The sequence below is a fragment of the Zootoca vivipara genome, chromosome 4 (assembly GCF_965207765.1).
Source record: "Zootoca vivipara chromosome 4, rZooViv2.hap1.1, whole genome shotgun sequence".
In the NCBI taxonomy this organism is placed as follows: domain Eukaryota; kingdom Metazoa; phylum Chordata; class Lepidosauria; order Squamata; family Lacertidae; genus Zootoca; species Zootoca vivipara.
Window position 1 is genome coordinate 76364017 of NC_142587.1, and position 19597 is coordinate 76383613.

The following is a 19597-nucleotide window of genomic DNA, read 5'->3' on the forward strand; positions in this document are numbered from 1 at the left end:
TCTACTGCTAACATTTCACATAATAATTTATGAATTAATGTTGGCTTTTTGATTCCTATAGAAACATAGCCAGCATCACCTTACAAATCACTGGGCACCAGAAGGAAACGTATTAGTACTACACACAGGAAGGCAAGCTCAAGTTTTAAGGGCCATGCTTCTGTCCTTTCATTTAAATACCTTCAGTGTTTTTTATTCAAATGTGCAACAAAAATGAATAAACAATGCTGATGTATGGTATTATGGGTTGTGTGCACCAAAGTTGTTACATCAGTGCGAGCGCTTAGAATTGTGCAGTAGAGTTTCTCTTCCCTCGCCTTCCCTTATCTCTCTCGCAAATATTTCCTGGAGGTTCCCCCTGGGGCAGATTGGGGGCTCATGGGCAGGGGGAGAGGAATTTCCATTGAGCAAGTGGAAGTCCTTGCATTAGTGTAACGACTTCAGTGGTTAAAACCCTATGAGTTGTGTTTTAGTATGTCACAAAGGACAGTACAACGCTATCACGTGTTAAGTATGTGGTTCAGGGCGGAAAAGGTGTACTACAGGTGCTTTTTGTGCTATTGGAGTCATTCCACCCTGAAAACCTGGGATACGTATTGATATTTACAGGGTTTTTTTTAATTAGAGTCTTTCATTTCAAAAGAAACCTGTAATGTCAGCTACTTTCCAAACCATTAGATATTGTACCTGAAACAGGCAAAGGGAATAAGATCAGCCGGGTATGTTTCCATTTCCAGTTATATTCTAGTACAGTACTTTAATTCATGGGAGATCAGAATAGGTTCCTATTGTGTTGGCACCATTTATCCAGAAGGAAGGAAATGTAATGACATAAGTCTGGGGTTGTTCCCCCCCCCGGGGGGGGGGGGTTGGGTGTTTGAAATATTTCAATATTGTTTCTCCTATTACTGTAAAATATTGCCACAAACCTTATATTGCATAGCTTATAATTTTAAAATTATTAGACGGTGTGTACCATAGCACGTTTTCCTGTATACGCTCTTCTAAGGAATGTGACAGGCTTTACCTTACCAGTTTCACACAACATTGTAATTTGAGTAGTGTTCATGGGAGATTCTATTCACTTGTAAAATGAAAGTTCCTCAGTGCCTGGAAAGTATTACCATTTAACAGACAATAAAGTCCAGTTTTCTGCTGGTAGAAATTCCAAAATGCAAATGCAGAAACAATTATACCATTTGCCTTGCAGGATGTGGGGCACAGTTTTTTACCAAGATCATGGCTGGGGAGGGAAGGCTGCAATTCTCTCCACATGCTGCAGTTCCAGTGACCAGCATCTGGTACTGTAGTTTGTTTTACAAAACAACAAGATTGTTTAGTGTGTTAATGTAACATGCTAACAATTAATTAAGCTGGATATTTCACAGACACTGGAGGTTTGTTTCGCTAGTTTTCACAAAGTTTCCTCCATCTTTCAGTTTGGATTTTATGGGGAACAGGGAGTGCAAACATTAAAGTTAAGTCAAATTATTTTTGAAAGCCTTTACTCCTGCTGTTTTTTTATATATAAAAAACATAAATAAATCCGTGTTTAAAATGAATAGTTAAAATAGATGATAGGCTTTTGCCTTTGGGAATTAAATAGCTGAAGATCTATTGTTCCATTCCTGCATGTGGAAAGAAGCTTTAAAATGCCAAGCAACTGCTTCTCCTTGTTTAAGTTAATCATCCAAGGGCTTGTATGTATGAGAGAACATTGGAGCCACATCCAGAGATCCCCTTCCACCAATGGATGAGCAAGTAGCGATACTAAGGCAGCAGCCTTCACATTGTAATTAAAATCACATTCTACATAATTGAGTTATAGATCTGTGAGCTTATATTCCACATCACAATGTCAAAAGTTGCATCTCAAAGTTTAAATTACTTCAACCCTCTGTTATTGGTATGGTATGGCATATACAGTTGTAAACCAAATACAGAGATGAATAGTAATATAAATAAGCCTTGTATATATGTGTGCATGTAATACTGAATCTTAATGATGACTCCCAGGTTACAATACAAAGCCTGTACTTTCCAGAGACCTTTGCCACTTGTAGATCCAGCATCATATGAGAAAAAGTGGGCGCATGACACTGGTGTTTTCTCTGGTATGGTTCACATGCCAAATGTGCCAGATTTATGTACAGTAATAAAAACAGGTATCTGACTACATGGAGAAAGATTAGTCTGAACCATGCATTGCACATGATGAACCTTATGATCTAAGCTAAACTTGCCCCCCCCCCCCCGTTGCTGAAATTAAGGGGTTGGTTGCCAGTTTGCCACGTGTACACCTGGTTCATGATTTCTTTTTTCAGTGTGGTTGCATACCTGTGTGTCTGATCACGTGCAAGGCTTTAATAATGAGAACAAGCCCTTTGTGATCCAGGATTGTATTCTTTTTTTTCTGCACATGCACACAGACAAACACTGTGCATGTGCATATCTGTATGCCTTTTGGTGTATGTATTTGTGCATTTCTGTTTGCATTTGTTCAAATAATCGCAGTGCAGCAAGGTATGGACAAGCAAGTACTGAACCAATTTTGTACTCATCTCATCTGGTGTGTTGTGATATTATATAGGGATAATTGTTCTTTACCTTGTATAATAATCTCTATTTGGTTTATATTGTCCAATGAAAGAAAACTGCTGTATTGTAAATGCTAGTTGATGAAATAACTTTACAATTTTTTATACTATTTTCTTGGAAATACTTTTCTGGTTTCCTTTGTTTTTCCTCTGTTTTCTCCAAAGTAACTGATAATCAGCAAAACCAGTGAAACGTTTTTAAAGTAGCTGCAGCAGAAAATAGTTTTCGTTTTCTAATAAATCAAGTGAACTGCCTTCATTTTGTACCATCAATGCAGTGCATTGTGTGTGTGTGTTTTTGTATTTGACCTTGCCATACAGATTGCCTTTGCTGGATTTTAAGCTGTAAGTCATGTAATAAATAAATGGGAAAATCTATTCTAAATATTCAGTGAGCTTCTTTTGAAAATGGGAAAACCAGACAAAGAATCTCTGCTATAACATACACATGGGGGGGGGGGGGTTGTCACTGAACTGCGGGAATCATAGAGCTTAATGGGTTGGTTTAACCATAAATGCAGACAGTGCTTTTGAAATGTATGGAATGATACATTGGTTTGGTAATACACTTAAATGTTTTAGCCCTCTTATCAGCTTGCCTTTAGAAGCTCTCTTTTTAAGTTACCTTTTAGGAACACATGCTTGTTGAGTCTAAAAAGACTAAAATCTGAAAAAAGGCTCTTTGTGGTGACGGGCAACATGCTTCTTCAGAATAACATGAGTTGCATATGCACTTCCTAGTTTTTCCAGTGAAAACTTAGCAGCTGATCATCAACCCTTGCTAGTTGTCTCTGCTTTGTGCAGACCAGGTTTGGTAATAGGATAGCAATTATTTCATGCTCGATCATGTACTGGATGCTTTCGTCAAAATAAAACTGCATTAGAGACTTTCAACCAAAGCTTTACCTAGTTTTTAATTCAATATAAAATTCAGTCCCTCCACTTCTTCAGCTTCATTGCTCCCTAGTCTCCATTTCCCTTGCCCATTCTGTCTCTCTTTTACAGTTTCATTGTCCCCATGCCTTCATGAAGTTTTTTTTTTCCTGCCATCCTCAGTGGTATTCCACTGCCTTCACAAAAACGCCACTGTTATTAGCATTCTGTTGATGATTCTTTTCATCCTGAGCATTTAGAATGTTCAAAGAAACTCAACCAGTAGCTGCTGGGGCTCACTGACAATATATGAGAATAAAGTTTTGCTCATTAGTCATATGCATGCATCTTAAAATGTCGAAGAGGGAGGAAAAGAGATGTGAAACAGGAGTCTCATTATAATGATGATTTTTAACTTGAAAGAACACACAGGTTGGGATGGGCAAATCTATCAATTTCAGTTTCTCTCAGTTTCTCATCCCCGCCCCCCAATCTTAAGTTCAGTTCTCTACATGCCCATAGCAGTGTGCATTTTAAAGCAACAACCAAGTAATAAGGACTCATTAGCATTTTAGGGTGAATTTTTGCTAATATGCATATTTTCGTATGTTAGTTTGCCCAATATACACATTTTTGCAAAGCAATTTCCCCTAATTATAACTTTAATGAAATAATAATAAGAATTTTATTGTTTATACCTATCTGGCTGGGTTTCTGCAGTCACTCTAGGTGGCTTACAGCAACATAACAAAACATCAAACATTAAAAAAAACTTCACAATATAGGACCAGGCGAAGCGATGGAAGAAGAATGGAAAGATTTTAAATTGTATTTAAAAAAATATGCTAAAGTAATATTTTAGATTAGAAATTAAGTTACAATTAAAACTGTGGAACATGTGAAGATGTTATTTACAGGGAAAGAAGGAATTTTTATAAGGTGAATACTCTGATATAGAATTTGCTAATTAAGAATTGTATATAAGAATCACAGGAACGGGAACCCGAGGAGGTCCCAAATCTACAATGTGAGGAGATAAGATATAATGTTTTATATGTTTTTGTTTTTTGTCTTCTTTTTGTATTTGTATTTTTCTTTTTATCTTGCTTTTTCCTTCTTGTTTTTAGTGGTTTGTTAATCTTTTTTCTTTTTTGGAAAATAAAATATTATTATTAAAAAAAAAAAAGGACCAGGCCGTCTCAAGTATGCCGGGCGCCCTGGTGCTGTGGTGCGGAGATCGCTCCGGCGCCCCCACCCTGATGGGCAGGTGCAGCATGCAGCATGGCTTCCGCGTGGCTTTGCCGTGCGGCGCACCCCTGCTGGCTCGGCACCACCCAGCCTACCCCTAGAGCCGGCCCTGTATAGGACTGCCCTCAGATGTCTTCTATAGTTGTTTAGTTATTTATCTCCCTGAAAACTGATGGGAGGGCATTCCACAGGGAAGGCGGCACTACTGAGAAGGTCCTCTGCTTAGTTCCATGTAACTTCACTTCTCACAGTGAGGGAACCACCAGACGACCCTCGGAGGAACACCTCAGTGCTGAACGATGGGGGCGGAGACGCTCCTTCGGGTTTACTGGACTGAGGCTATTTAGGGCTTTAGAGGTCAGCACCAACACTTTGATAAGTTATTTCCAATAATAAATGCACATTACCCTAGTATATGCATTTTTGTACACACACTCTGGCTGGAGAAATTGCTTTTCTAAAACAATAGTAATAATTTTTATGAAAGATTTTAATGAATTACAAAAGAACGTGCAATGTCTCTTTTTGTTTGTTTGTTCAGATTATAAAGTCATCTGGTTACATTCACTGTAAGATAATACAGTATCCAGAGGTGTGGGGAGAGAGTAGAGGGGAGAGGTTGGGTGATAAACTTACACAATATGCAAAATTCAGAGAAGTTCAAATTTTGAAGGATGGTTGTGTTTTGGTTTGCATACTGTTTTGCAAACTGCAAATTAGGTTGGTTCGCCTTTAAATGCAAACTTAACAGTTTATCTCCCCCAGCAGCATGGACGCATAGGTGAGTTTTATCCCTCTTCTCCTGATTTCAGCTGCCCTGTTGAAGCTGATATTTTAACAGATAAAGAAGAAAAATAAAGAGGAGATACAATTACATGTATCTTTCCTCTGCAGCTTTGATTGTAATATAATTTTTAGGTCACGTAAGCACAAATAAATTGGCTTAAAGACTGGAAAAGATAATCTAGCATTCATTTTTACTGCATTGCTTACAAAAAAATCGTGGAGAAATCTGCAAAAGGCAGATTCCTAGATACTCATTTTGCAAGTTTTCTTCCTTGGCTTCCTGATGCTAAGGAACCACCGTAAATGCCTCCCTAAAAAGTCCAAGTAAAGCCCAAATATATGTAGAAGGGGGAAATCTTCAGAATGAAATAATAACGCATGCTTTGAGCATTTGTATGCATTGTGATACTTTGCTCCCTGAATTTGAGGAATGTTACTGGGCGTCCCCATTTTAAATGTTTACAAATGAGCTGCCGAACAAATCTTCTAGTAAGATGTGGTTGAAACTTTATAGCACTGATCTTCCCTTTCCCATCATAGAGAAATGGTGGTATGTTGACCATCTGTTATACGAACCTGAGCTGGATGTGAAGTGCTTATTACACTAAAGACCCAATCCTGCTTTTATGCAGCCACTTTCTTTTAATGTAGGTGTGCCATAAAAACAGCCAGGTGGCCAGAAACCAAGGCAAGAGTTCCCTCTTAAAATTTGTTTAGGGGTGATGACATTTCACATGGTGCAGACTGAATTAAAATTAAGACAGGCCATTTATATTAAACGCTTTAGGTTCCATAGAGGTTCTTTGGTATGGAATTCTCTCTTTGTAGTGATCCTAATGTGATCTACAGCTGTGCTGAGCTATAGGGAGCACAGTGCAGCTGCATCACTCAGGATTCTCAAGCATTTCTACCCAAATAGTCATTGATTGAAATCTTTTTAGATGTTTAGCATCTCCTAAGCTTTGGGGTCCGAAGCAGTTTATAATGTGGGGCTTTCTATTCAAAGAATAAAATCCAAAAGGAGAAAAAGAAAAAGAACATCCTCACTTGGTGTGCTCAGGCAAGAAAAGCTGCTCGAAGTGACACAACTAGCAGCAGTCAACAGATTTCATGAAGATTCCTCTTTATAAATCCTGATAGGTAAACTGGTTATAAGCCATAACATGATGGAAGGATGGGATTTGCATTTTTCAGGGGAAATTAGAATGTGGGAGAAGGTGCTTAACTCCTCCCCCAACCTGTACATTTGCCTAAAAGTGCCCCCCTCTCATTTTTCAAATGTATTTTCCACAGTCAGTTGCTAAAACTAAAGAGAACCTGGTTGGGAAAGGGGGGTATGTGTTGGAGATGGGAGAATAGCAGAAGAATCCATGTTCACAGACAGGGCCAAGTTTCCTACTCAACCTGCAAATATTCCCTGTGCTATCACCACATTCTTTGGTATTTTGCGAATGCCAAGATAACATCCAGTTTGGCCCTAAGAATGGCCATGTTGGGAGATTGTTTCCTCCCTCAAAGAGGGAGACCTGGCAACCAAACCCTTGTGTTCTGGGTGGGTACGGTTGGATAGCCACAACACCCGATTGGTAGGTCCCTTGATGCTGGGTTCAATCTGACCAATGGGCGCTAGCCAAAATGGAACAAGGGACCTATATATGCCAATGCACGTGACCCTGAGCTTTCTCTCTTGGTCAGTGCATCGGAACAACCCCCCCCAACTATCCCTATATTTAGGGCTTGTGTGCTTGACCTTGCTATGCTGTCATGTGTCGTCTGTCGTTGGGTCAGGGGCGTGGCAGGAATTTTCCCTGATTGGCTGGTGCCATTTGGGTTTTGCCTGCCACGTAGCAAATAGTCACAACTTGTAAGGTTGTGGATGGGAGAACGCTCTCGCCATCCCTATGCGAAGGGGTATTCCGTTAAAGGAATCCAGGGACTCTATGGTTTGGTCAACCCTGTGAGGGGTTGTGCCCGTGCCTGAGTCCAGGGGGACATCTGGGTGGTGGACATAACATGTCCCCGGCTTTCTGCCATTCCAGGTGTTCACCCTAGGCTGACCTATGATGGAGCTCTGGGTCAGCACTACCTGCCACTGTGCAGGGAACTAGTCGAACCAGAGCCTATGCAACCACTCACTTGCTGTAATCAATAAAGTTGTGGCCTAAATTCTGCCAAAAACCAAACCAAAATTTGAGTCTTGTCTGAATTTATTTAAGGGGGAGGTTTAAAGTTCTGAACACGCAACATTTTGTCAAGCCAGTCTGGAAGAAGGGTGGGTGCCTCTAGAATGCAACTCTCAAAAGCAGAAATCTGGGCAGAATTTTGGATGACCATGTATTTTTTAACTCCTTCACCAAAGCTCTAAAAGTTTGGATGGAATCCTAATATTGTGTGTGATGTTTCCAAGTTATTTAAAGATTTTTATAAACAAAACGGCATTTTAATGAAAAACTTACTGGTCAAACAAGTAGTCCAAAGGCAAGTAGAAGTAATAATGAGCAGAGTCTCTGAACATTAAGACTAAGCAGCTCATGTAAATGATTGTAACAGTAGAAGAAATTTGACTGACATGTTGATGACGCAAGAAATTCCTATTTGGGGAAAAAGCTGAGAAAGTTCAGGAAAAATAAATCAGGGTTACATAAACAAAAACTAGGCTGTGGCACATACAAAAACTTAGGGATTCTGAGTTGAATTAAAAATTTTAAAAAATTCGCCTGAAAGCAGAAAACGTAAAATATTACCTTTTTCTAATAATATTTATCAAAATCGTTGAAATTAGAGGAATGAGGCAAGGGTGTCTTTTGTCTTCGCTACTTTTTATTCCTTGAACTTAAATTTTGGCTGTATGTGTACAATCAAGTATTGATATTCGTTGGTATTTGCACTGTAAATGATATAAGATGCAGATGATGCTATCTCATGAACCCATAAATTGCAATCTTTTACACAAATTGTTAAATTGATTCTAAATATTATTGAGGTTTTTGGATGCAAATTAACTGTACATAGATTTGAAATAATGGGTATAAATACTTCCACTTATCTTTCCAATGTGGTCATAAATTTTAGTCCATTACTTGGGAACAAGAAGAAGGTAAGATATTGCAAATATATTTGGCATCTTATTCAAAGGAGTGTTTTTTAAAACAAATAAACACCAGACTTCTCTGTAAGAAGTCATCAAAACATTTTGAAATACGGTCATATCTGGCTGAATGATGATTTGGGAGATTAGCATCATATTGTTAAAATGTATATTTTGTCTGTATTGTTTGTTTTTGTTCCTTTCCCTTTTGATAGCAGTTTCAACTCAACTTCTGAGTGACGTACAAGCCAAATTTCAACCATTTATATGCGAGAAAGGCCTGCTAGGATAAAAATTGCAGGAGTGTCCTGTTAAAGCTTGTCTTCACCAAACAACAAATACTACTACCATGCATTCCAACTAGTTGTCTTAACCAATCTTTGATTATCTTGAACTATATCTGTTGGATTTTAGCTGGCATTATCTGCCTTCTGCTGTCAGGAAATGAAATGTGGATCACTTTGTGTACCCCAATAATCTATAGCTTGTTTGTTTTTGTGTGTAAGGAAAATGCATGGATTATTTGTCATTGAATCTTATTGTGCAAATATTAAAAAGTGAAAGGGCTGCTATAAAGAATATATAAAATAACCTGATGAATTTGGATATGAGAACAGATAAACAAAACTCTACACTAATAGATCACGGTACTCCCTGTGTTGTTGCCCTGAATGAGGAATCTGCTAATGGAAGGATAGCCCCCAACAGCCCCTGGAAAATGTGTTCTGGAGGAGAAAGAGAATCAGCCGAAATCTCATCCCTCTTCTTCCATTAGCTGATACCTCTTGCTAGATCGAATGCCCTTGATCAATTAGTCGCCAATTCAATAAACCCTTATTATGTAAGATAGGATATTGTGCTTCGGTTAATGATATATAAAAATATATTTAAAACACATTAATTACATGCTGGACAAGAAATCTATTTCCCAATTCAAATTGTGAGATGTAATCCAGATTTTCTGTGTATTTAGGTGTCGTGTGTTTAAAATTTAACTTAACTGAGAGAAAGTGTTAGACAGTATTCAGTTAATTTATTGAGGTCCCTTTATCTTTTTATGTAAATAAGAATCCCACAGCTTTGGAACCAAGGCAGCTTTATATTACGTTTTATAATTAAATTCCATTATTTAAAAGTACCATACAAAATATTGCTTAAATGTTAATGTTTTACTCAGATTGCAGAGCATTGGGTTAAATCATTCTGAAATGGTATTCAAAATGTTGGAGAGGTGCTTATCTGCTGAAATCTTCCAATTAAAATTTCCAATTAAAATACATGAGATCCATTTTTTAAAAAAGTGGTGACCTAAATAAATTATTGCTGCGGCTGTATTACATATTTTTTTTTTTTGCAGCCAGAGATCACTATGTAATTAGAGCATTGGATTGCGGTATCTTTTTAAAAAATATGGGAGCAATAGAAACAAAAAATACTGGCAAAGATTTCACTTCATGTTTTTCAACTGAGAGACTGTTTTGTAGTACTTGTTATCTTTCCTGAATTGGGTCATGGAGCTTTGCTGTAGGTTTTCCATCCTCTTTGCACTTTGACACTTTGAGGTAAGTCTCCCCGCTCCCCGACCAGCACATTTAGAATTGCTCAAATCTAAATATGTCCTTGCTGCATAAATTGCAAATCTGTATATAATCATCCAAGGATAGCAACAGGGGATGGGACTCAGGAATCTGAGCAAGTTCTCATTTATGTTGGTCTGTTGTCCATACAAAACCACCCCATGCCTAGGCTTTGAATCCTTGGCTAAAATACTGAAGACTTTTGCATCTCCTCTCATTGGCTGGCTGCATAAATGGCTCGGGGAACATGACCAATCACCCCTTCAGGAATTTGTGGCCTCTGAGTGGAGCACAGTTAAAACATCCCACCTTTTCCCCATTTCTAGACACTCCCCATGAAGGCTTGGTAGCCCTCTTTTGATGGTCCTTTGGCTCCCAAGCCTCCCAAACAAAACAGCTTCCTGCTATGTCCACTCTTTCATTAGAAACAAACAATTGCCCAGAAACCCATCAATATAAAAAAAATATTAAAGAAGTACTGCTAGCCATATGCTTTCAGCCAAGACAACACTTTGTAAGTCACGTGGAATATTTAAAAGATTCCTTTGTGTTTCTAGGATGCCAGTCATCCAAACATTTCACAAAGCAAGACAGTTTCAAAGCATTACCTTTTGATAGCGCTATATGGACTGCAGCATTATTTTCATGACTTAATATTGTGGGGTGCTTTTGATATGTATTCCATTGATTCAATAGGTACCTGACACCCCTAGTTTCTTTCAAGCTTCTGTACAGCCATAGAAACAGAAAGTGTTTGTTCAAGACCACAGCTCAGATGCCACCTCACATTCTGGGCTTCTGCTGCTTGAGATAGCAGTTTGGGAAGAGCAGGTTTTTTTAATAAAAAAATTCAGCATGGTCAAATTAGTCTAGAAACAGGGGTTTCCAAAAATTAACACAAAATTCTTTTGCGTTTCTCTTTTGAGCAAAATTTGCCTAGACCACTGAGGAGCTTCCCAGTGCAGACACTTCTAATGAGCTACAAGATGGGAAGGCCAGGAAGGGGGAGAGGAGCTTTCAGTAGTTTCCGACATAGTTAATGAAAGAATGTATGCGTTTTAGAAGTTAGGCTAGGCTTTCTGAATAGAAGGTTGTTGTTTTTTAGAAGCTCAGCAGTGAATAATGAAACAGATTGCCCCTTCAAAGAACATGATACCAAAGGTACACATTTATTTTTTAAAAAATCTTTCTTTTCAGGTAGAGAGCATAGATATCTCGTCATATTAGCTAGCTTCATTGAAACCACATTTTAACAATCTTTTCCCACCCATGTGTCTCCCCTTGAACCCAATTCTATATTTCTAGAGCTCTCAGCACAGTGGCTCCTCTACCTCACTAGCATCTACCAAAGTCTGCAGCTCCATGGATGAAAATGATGGACCTGGTGAAGGTAATTGTGTCTGTGTGTCTGTGTCTGTGTGAATATGCCACACCAGCACACAAAATATGCCTCCCATCTTACAGTCATTGTCAGCATTTTATATTAGCTGATTACTTCGTTTTTATCAGTTATTTTGTTACTTGTTGTGAATTTATTATGGATGAAACACATGCACCAAAGCTGTAAGTTGTAAGCCAAAATAGAAAAGGGCACGTTTGCTATGCAAGCTGATCACACTTTCATTCAGGGCCAGTATCGGCCCTCAGCATCCTTGGGCAGCTGCTGGTACCCAGCACCCTGGGCAGAGCCCATTGCTGATGCCTGCCCTTATGTTTAGCCGCCTTTTTCATTTCCCACAATGTAGAGTTCCTCTGAGGCACTGTGATAACTTAAAATGGATACCAGTGCCAGGTAAAATCACCAAGGCCCACTGCTGGAGGAGGGTACTCACAAACAGGCACTGCCAAGGGCTGCTTCAAACCTGGAGTCAGCTCTGCTTTCATTGCTTTAAGATGCATATATTTAAGTGCTTTTCTTTCTTTCTTTCTTTCTTTCTTTCTTTCTTTCTTTCTTTCTTTCTTTCTTTCTTTCTGGTAATTGCTAGAAACTGAAGTGGTAGTATTTGAAATGCATAACTATTGCCAGTATTTAACTGGTCCAAACATTTTACATGTAAGTGAAGGTTTATGGCTCTAGCTTTTTAAAATGTTCTTAGACACTTGCAAACTGTGCTTTTGAGTACTGTTTGAAGAGTAATGGCACTCTAATGGCTACTAAAATACAATAACTAGGAAGCCCTTCCCTTCACTGTTTTGACTTACTGTGATTTTAAAGCATCTGGTGCCCAGGTTGTATATGTTGGTGACATTATTGAGAACACTTATTTAAAAACTAAATATTTAATACAGAGGAGAAAATAGCACTTATCACATGAGCAAGTTTATGGCAGTCTCCGATTACAGGATGTAATAAAAGAAGTGCTCGAGTGTTAGACTTCTTTTGTAGATAGATTTAATTGTGATGTGTTGAACTAATGCAGTCTCCACTTGAGATTGAACTATTTTTGAGCAGATCACTGAAACATCTGTTTTGTATATATTTTTTAAAAAAAGGTTCATACATGCCAAAGAATTGTTTGTAAATGTGTAAAACTGGGTCTGGTGCCTACAAGTTTTCATACTTAGCCTGGTGAAACTTGTTGAGTGTATGCAGTATCAATGGCATGGTTTCTCTGATCAGCAAAATGAGAAGGCTGATTCTGAATGGTTTCCAGTTGTCTTAAACCATAAGGTAAAATATGTGTTGTGTGTCATATCTGTGTTACCTTCTCTACCAATAAAAATGTACTGATTCTTTTCAGAAGTGTTGGAAGAAGGCTTCCAGGTTCCAGCCTCTATAGCAGAGAGATATAAAGTTGGCCGGACTATAGGAGATGGAAATTTTGCCATTGTAAAGGAGTGTATAGAAAGGTGAGAAAGATTTCCTACCTATTACTATTAAAGCAGTCACTAATGTCAGGCTTCTCTTGGATCACATCTTCATTTCCAGCACATATGGAACAAAGGAATGTCTCAGATCCATGTGTACACAATGGGAAAATTACACCAGCTATGCCTGGAAATAAGTGTTTTGCAGGCACAATCTATAAATTTAATGCCTTGATTTATCCCATCCCTGCGGCTTTTTCCTTGACTGTGCTCAACACACTCCTTCTAGGAGATTGTGAAACCTTTCCCATTGTACTAAAATAACACATTAGAAATCATTTTCCTTGCAATTGGGAAACAAATGCCTGCAGCTTTCTCTTCTGACTGCTCAGCTGAGAGTTTCTTATTATTTAGATCTGGAGCCACAGGTGTCAATTCTTCTTTTCGCCAAAAACTTACAAGAGTGTTCTGTGTACAAATCACATGAACTTATGATACTTCCTTATACTTGGTCAAATTTTTTGTACATCTAGCCCAGCATTGTTGACTCTGCCTAGTGGCCACTTTCTAGGATAGCAGTATCCAGTTCCACATTCATTGTACACATTGTACACATTCATTGCCTATGAGGGAGGCCCACAGAAATTCATTGGGGAAGCAGGCAATGTCCAGTTGAAGCAGAAAGGATGGGAACAGGACCGTGGACAGCTCCCATAGGCACCACTAAGCCAGCTGCAGAAGAGGCAACATGCATGGTAAACCCTCCCATTTTTATCCTCACAATGGTCCTGTAGGTTAGACTGAGAGCAAGTGACTGACGCAAGGTCACCCAGTGAACTTCATGGAGGACATTGATCTTGATTCATCATAGTCCTAGTCCAGCTTCTTCTTCTTCTTCTTCTTCTTCGATCACTCGTAGCCGAGTAAGATTGTCTTCCATAAACACGGTTTTAACAATGAGTCTGTAAGTGATTGTGGAGGCCAATTGTGGATCCACACGTCCTTCCACAGTGGGGGCATTGGTTCCCGGGTGGGAGTTGATCACGGTGTGGATTTGCCAAGCGTGCCTTCCTCTTAGCCTGTTTCTCCCTTGGGTTCCGAGTTTGAGTTTGGTAAAGACTATTCTCCAACTGGAGCACTCGCAGGCAAGTGTTTCCCAATTGTTGGTTTTTATACTACATTTTTTAAAAGATTTGCCTTGAGAGAGTTTCTAAACCTCTTTGGTTGACCACCAGCATTATGCTTTCCATTTTTAAGTTCGGAATAGAGTAGTTGCTTTGGAAGACGATAATCAGGCATCCGCACAACATGACCAGTCCAACAAAGTTGATGTTGAAGAATCACAGCAATCATTACATAATGTTGACTCTCTAATAGATGAATAAGGCAATAGGTTAATTATACACAAAGGATGTACACTGGGAGACTTTTAAAAAAAATCTAAATTTCTTTTGTAAAAACTTCATTTGCATTTTGTTAATCTGGATATAGTTGATTTGATTTTAAAATTATAAAAGTGTCTAGTGTGGAGAAAGCCCCAGCAAAGGACTTTAACACTGGGTGGGTTTTGTCTTGCCACCAGCCATTTTTTAAGGGGACAGCATTCATTTCCTCTAATGCAAGTCAATGGAGACTACGTTGACAGATTGCAATGCAAAACTTTAGGTTCTAGCAAGATAATTCCAAATGAAAAAAAAGAGAAATTTTATTTGAAATCATTAAATCTGATTTAAATACAATCAGGGCTCTTTTGTATTTATTTATTTTTTTCTTTCAGATTAAACAAATGCCTATACCTGATCTGGAGAAAAGTCTCTTTGCTTTTTGTCATGCACCTGCTCTGAAATGCAAAATTGTGTGTTTTCTGGTTTGGTAAATAGCAAGCATGCTTGGAATCTCTTAGGTCAGTTTAGTAATAAATATGATAAGGCCTGGAGTCAAACATTTGTGGTGAGGGATGTAAGAGGGAATGGAATCATAGCAGAATTGGCAGTACATAAATTCAGATAGCATAATATTTTTTTTAAAGGTATTAACTGTATTTCTGCTTAGTGAGCATGTAATACTGCTTGCCTCTTATTTCTTATACCTAGAGAGTCTTTTTTTTAAGGAAAAGGAAAAGGGAAGCTAACTTATTCAGGGAACTCTTTCTATTTTTGGCATATTGATATTGCTGTAGTCTTTCTTGTATTTTTCACTGTAAATGGTAGACAAGTTGTGCTATATTTATTGAATACCCGATTCTGTGGGGTGTTCTAGCATTTCCTAGGTTTTCCATCATTGTTGGTGATAAAACATGTTAAGCTAAACGTTTATAACTCATTATTATGATTATTATTATTATATTCTGTTGTAAACGGTGAGCCAAACCTTAAAGCGGCCAAGCTGTCACATGCTTGTTGGATTGATCACATATAAGTTCCCTTCATAATATGAGCTAATTTTTCCAGCATGTAATTACACTCAGACAAGCTCAATAATTTACTTTTTTGTGAACAGAGGGGCAACCACAGTGTTTGGTTCATAAGCCTTAAATGTTTGTTGAAGCAATAAAGCCTTTAGTGTATATTTATGTGAAACTTTTCAGAATAAGTTTGTGCATATAAAGAAGGCTAATTGATGCTTCTTTATTTCTCGTAGCTATGCTTAAGAAGCCCTCTAGTGGGGAAAACAGAAGAATGGCTAATTGCACAAACATGAGCCATCTTCTAACAGCTTCAGTTTTTGAACAACCTGAATAGGGCAAAGTAGATTTGTTTGCTTGTTGCCAAGCCTTTGCTTTAAATCTACAATTTCATCTTTGAGGTTTTCAACTTTGAAGTTTTCATTTTACTCCTGTTAGATGGCAGAATACTGCATGTTTCTTATTCAATTAAACCACTCTGCTTCACCTTGTCAAACCTAGGTGGCTTCCAACAGCAATCAAATGGTAGCTTTATAACAGGGGTTGGCAAGGTTTACCTTGCCTGGGCCGGTTCACTCCAGCGGAGATCCGTCCATGGCCCGATCACGCGTGCGCCCACGATTTCTGGCGTCTGCATCTGTGCAGACGCAATTTCCGGCGTCTGCGCATGCGCAGACACAATTTGCGGCAATATGGGAGCTAGTCCCTGTGCCGCGCTGCACCTGTTTAGCACAGCACGCAGGGACTCGCCGAGTGGGCAGCTCGGTTTGGGGGCAGCTCATGGGCTGGTTGAATGACCACCGTGGGCTGTTTGTGGCCCATGGGCTTTAGGTTGCCAACCCCTGCTTTATAACATTCTCTTGTCATATTTCCCTTCGGGCAGCTTTTTGGATTGCTTTGCAAGCTTAATAATTTATTTATTTATTTATTTATTTATTTATTTTGTTACTTATGTGGAAATTTTGGCCTTGCCCTTCTAATGCCCTAAAGCAGTTTTAAAATCTCAGTATTGTATGAAACAATAAATTCAATGAAAGTCAACTGATAATAAATAAAACATTGGGTACCAAGCTGGGTGGGGGGTGGGGAGCCCTGCTGGATTAAAAGGACAGTGTCCAATTAAATAGGCCCACTAGTGCAGGAACTTCTCCTCCCCCATCTTCTCCCTCTACATGCTTCCTAAATCTGTTCTAGAGGTTCCCCCAACCCTCTGGAACAGATTTGGGGAGGCCACAGCAGGCAGGCAGGGAGTGGAAAGGGAGGAGAATTTCCCTTGTGCCCATTATGTCTTCACTAATCAGCAAAAGGCAGACAGGGAGAGAAGGCTCCACATACGTCCCATGGAGACAGAGAGGAAGCTTAACCACAAGCCCTGGTTTGGAAGACATGCTAAGGCAGGCATCCCCAAACTTCGGCCCTCCATATGTTTTGGACTACAATTCCCATCTTCCCCAACCACTGGTCCTTCAAGCCAGGGATCATGGGACTTGTAGGCCAAAACATCTGGAGGGCCGCAGTTTGGGGATGCCTGTGCTAAGGCAAACTTTAGTTTCACTTCTGAGTAGCAACAGCAGGATTTAGGAGGAGCAAATGAGAAATTGGAGACTGGGAATTCCTTTCTGGTAGCCTGCTAGGCCAACTTTGTGGTGTTAACTAGGCTGCAGTGCTGGTGAAGCCACTGAAAAGGCTCATCTCATGTCACCATCAGTCAAACCTCAACTGCAGGTGGAACACTGGAAAGGCAGGTCTCAAGGAATGGTAAATGGTGTAACCACCCTATACTATGAGCTTCTGTATCTGTGCTGTATAAAATCTTTTTTATTAAATCTAAAAAGCACCATATGGCTGTTACTTCAAAATAATATGACTACATCGTTCATCATTCTTTACATGCTGCCTCTACTAATCTGCCTCTGCTAATATTAATAATCCATCCTATTCATCTGCCCTTTTGCAGCAAAACAAAACATGAGAATGTAAGCTCTACATTGGGGAGAGGGGGAGGGATACTTGGTTTCCCACATATGTGAATACATTGCTTTCATGAAGGATACTTGGCATCCATCTGTCTTGGGAGACAGTGGAGGAGTGTGCATTTGGGGGTGAAGCAAAACTCTTGGAAGCTTGCAGCACATCTGTGACTATGGAGACCAATGTGGGAGAGCCACAGAATCATAGAATTGGCGTCCGGTTGTGCTGCCGCAGGTGCACCACAGCATTCCGTTTCTCTGCACTCCTCCCAGTGGTCATTCCTCCTTTGCTCACTGCTACATACGCATATTTGTCTCATGCATTTTAGGTCCTTCAAGGAAATGAGCACACGCATAACCATCCCCATAAAACAGTGCTAATGCTATTGCAGCAGAGCCTTAGGGCCAAGTTAGATGAGATGCAGAAGATCTGGTGGAAGAGAGCAGCCTCTGGGAGGTGGAGCTTAACCCTTCCTTCCTGCATTCTTTCTCCACTGCTTCCAGCCTTTCCATGGAAACAAAAAGGAGCAGTAGTTGGTACTTTGCTTGTTGAAGGCAGTTTGAACTGAAAACAGAATTCATTACAGTATTTCATCTTCCAATTCTCTGTTGCTTTCTCTTTCTGTCTCTCTCTAGGTCAACTGGTAGAGAATATGCTCTGAAAATCATCAAAAAAAGTAAATGTAGAGGAAAAGTAAGTACAGAAGCTCCCCATTGGATCTCTTTCTTTCATATTCACCTACTCTAACTTTAGTATCCCCCCTTTTAGTAGCCCTGCTCCAGGTGTCCCCACTGAATGAAGTGAGGTGGGTAACCTGCCAGGGAGAGGACTTTTTCAGTTGTGGCATCCAATTATGGAACAGAGAATCTTGCCTGGTGCCATATTGGTAGCCTTATTGGCACTTCCCTGCTGTATATTTATCTATATATTATGGTTTTGTGTTTTACTTTCATGTATTATTATTCTTTTGCCTCTTTTAAAATTGGAATTGTCAATGCTTACAACCAAATAAACTCCCCAACAAATGAACACAGTACAAATAACAATAACAATAATCTATATTAAAAATTGTGTTTTCTTTTATATTTATTCTGTGTGGCATCCAACTAATGTCCTGTGATTGTAAGGATTTCCACTTGGTCAGTGAAACTTCTCCCCCTCTTTGGATCCTGCCGATAGTTGTCCTGTCCTGTCCGGGGGGACCCCCAGAACAGATTTAGGGGTGTGCCAAGGGACAAGACACAGCAAGAAAACACAGACAGAAAAACTTAGTTTCAAAATTGGTAAATTTTTCTAAATTATTTGTATAGAAACACAAGATGACTTGGAGCAATCAGCCCAGATGTCCTTTGTGGTTGGGTTCATGGTGGGTAGGGGGGAAATGAACAAAGGCTTTTGGAAACCCTTTCTATGTGAGGGAGTGTGACTTAACTAAGTCTGGGAAGACTGCTTACTCTATGGTCTTAACCCCTTCATGCATTAAGTTGAGCTAAGCATGCTGGTTTTATAAGGCTGGTATTTATCCCACACATTCTGCATGAAACATAATGTGGGAAACTGAAGCAGATGGATGGATTTCTTCCATTGTCTTTCTACATGTGGTTTTCTTTTGTTTTGTGCCAGGAGCATATGATCCAGAATGAAGTGGCCATTTTAAGAAGGGTCAAGCATCCCAATATTGTTCTTCTGATTGAGGAAATGGATATGCCCACTGAGTTGTACCTTGTCATGGAGCTTGTAAAGGTATGTATATTGAAAGAAAGATCACCTGCTATTTCACAGATTGCCAACCATTCACTAGGCTTCAAATTAAAGGGCTGGGTAGCTGCTGATGCACAGATTTACAAGGGTGTATGCCTTTATTTACCCCCTGGACACAGCAGCTGTTAAAGGGGAGAATCTATAGAAGGGTTTAGCCCTGTAGAGACAAGCAGGCAGAATGGAGAAATGAACTAGAGGTAAGTAGGTGCTCTCTGGACAGCAACGTAGTGTTTTGGTTTTTCTCTTGATTGCTATTCTGTTCTAAGGTTTTTGAAATATATACATAGTTTTCACTGTATAAACACGATAATTGAGGTTTCCAACTCTGTTACTTCTGGTGGATTTGTGATTAGCCTGACTTGCAGGACATATCCCACAAATAGGAATATCCAAGCATGGTGATGAGATTCTGATAGGAATCTGAAGAAGTGTGCATGCACACGAAAGCTCATACCAAAATAAAAACTTAGTTGGTCTTTAAGGT

General features: G+C 39.4%; 1 protein-coding gene across 2 annotated transcripts in view; it reads left to right on the plus strand.

Moving 5' to 3' along the window:
• Positions 1 to 19597, plus strand: part of DCLK1 (doublecortin like kinase 1) — a 197069-nt gene that overhangs the window by 136967 nt on the left and 40505 nt on the right. For both annotated transcript variants that reach the window (XM_060273780.2, XM_060273781.2), the window contains exons 7-10: positions 11475 to 11559; positions 12911 to 13019; positions 17988 to 18045; positions 18976 to 19095. In XM_060273780.2, coding sequence (XP_060129763.1) covers positions 11475 to 11559; positions 12911 to 13019; positions 17988 to 18045; positions 18976 to 19095 — 372 coding nt within the window. The remainder of the gene's footprint in view (positions 1 to 11474; positions 11560 to 12910; positions 13020 to 17987; positions 18046 to 18975; positions 19096 to 19597) is intronic.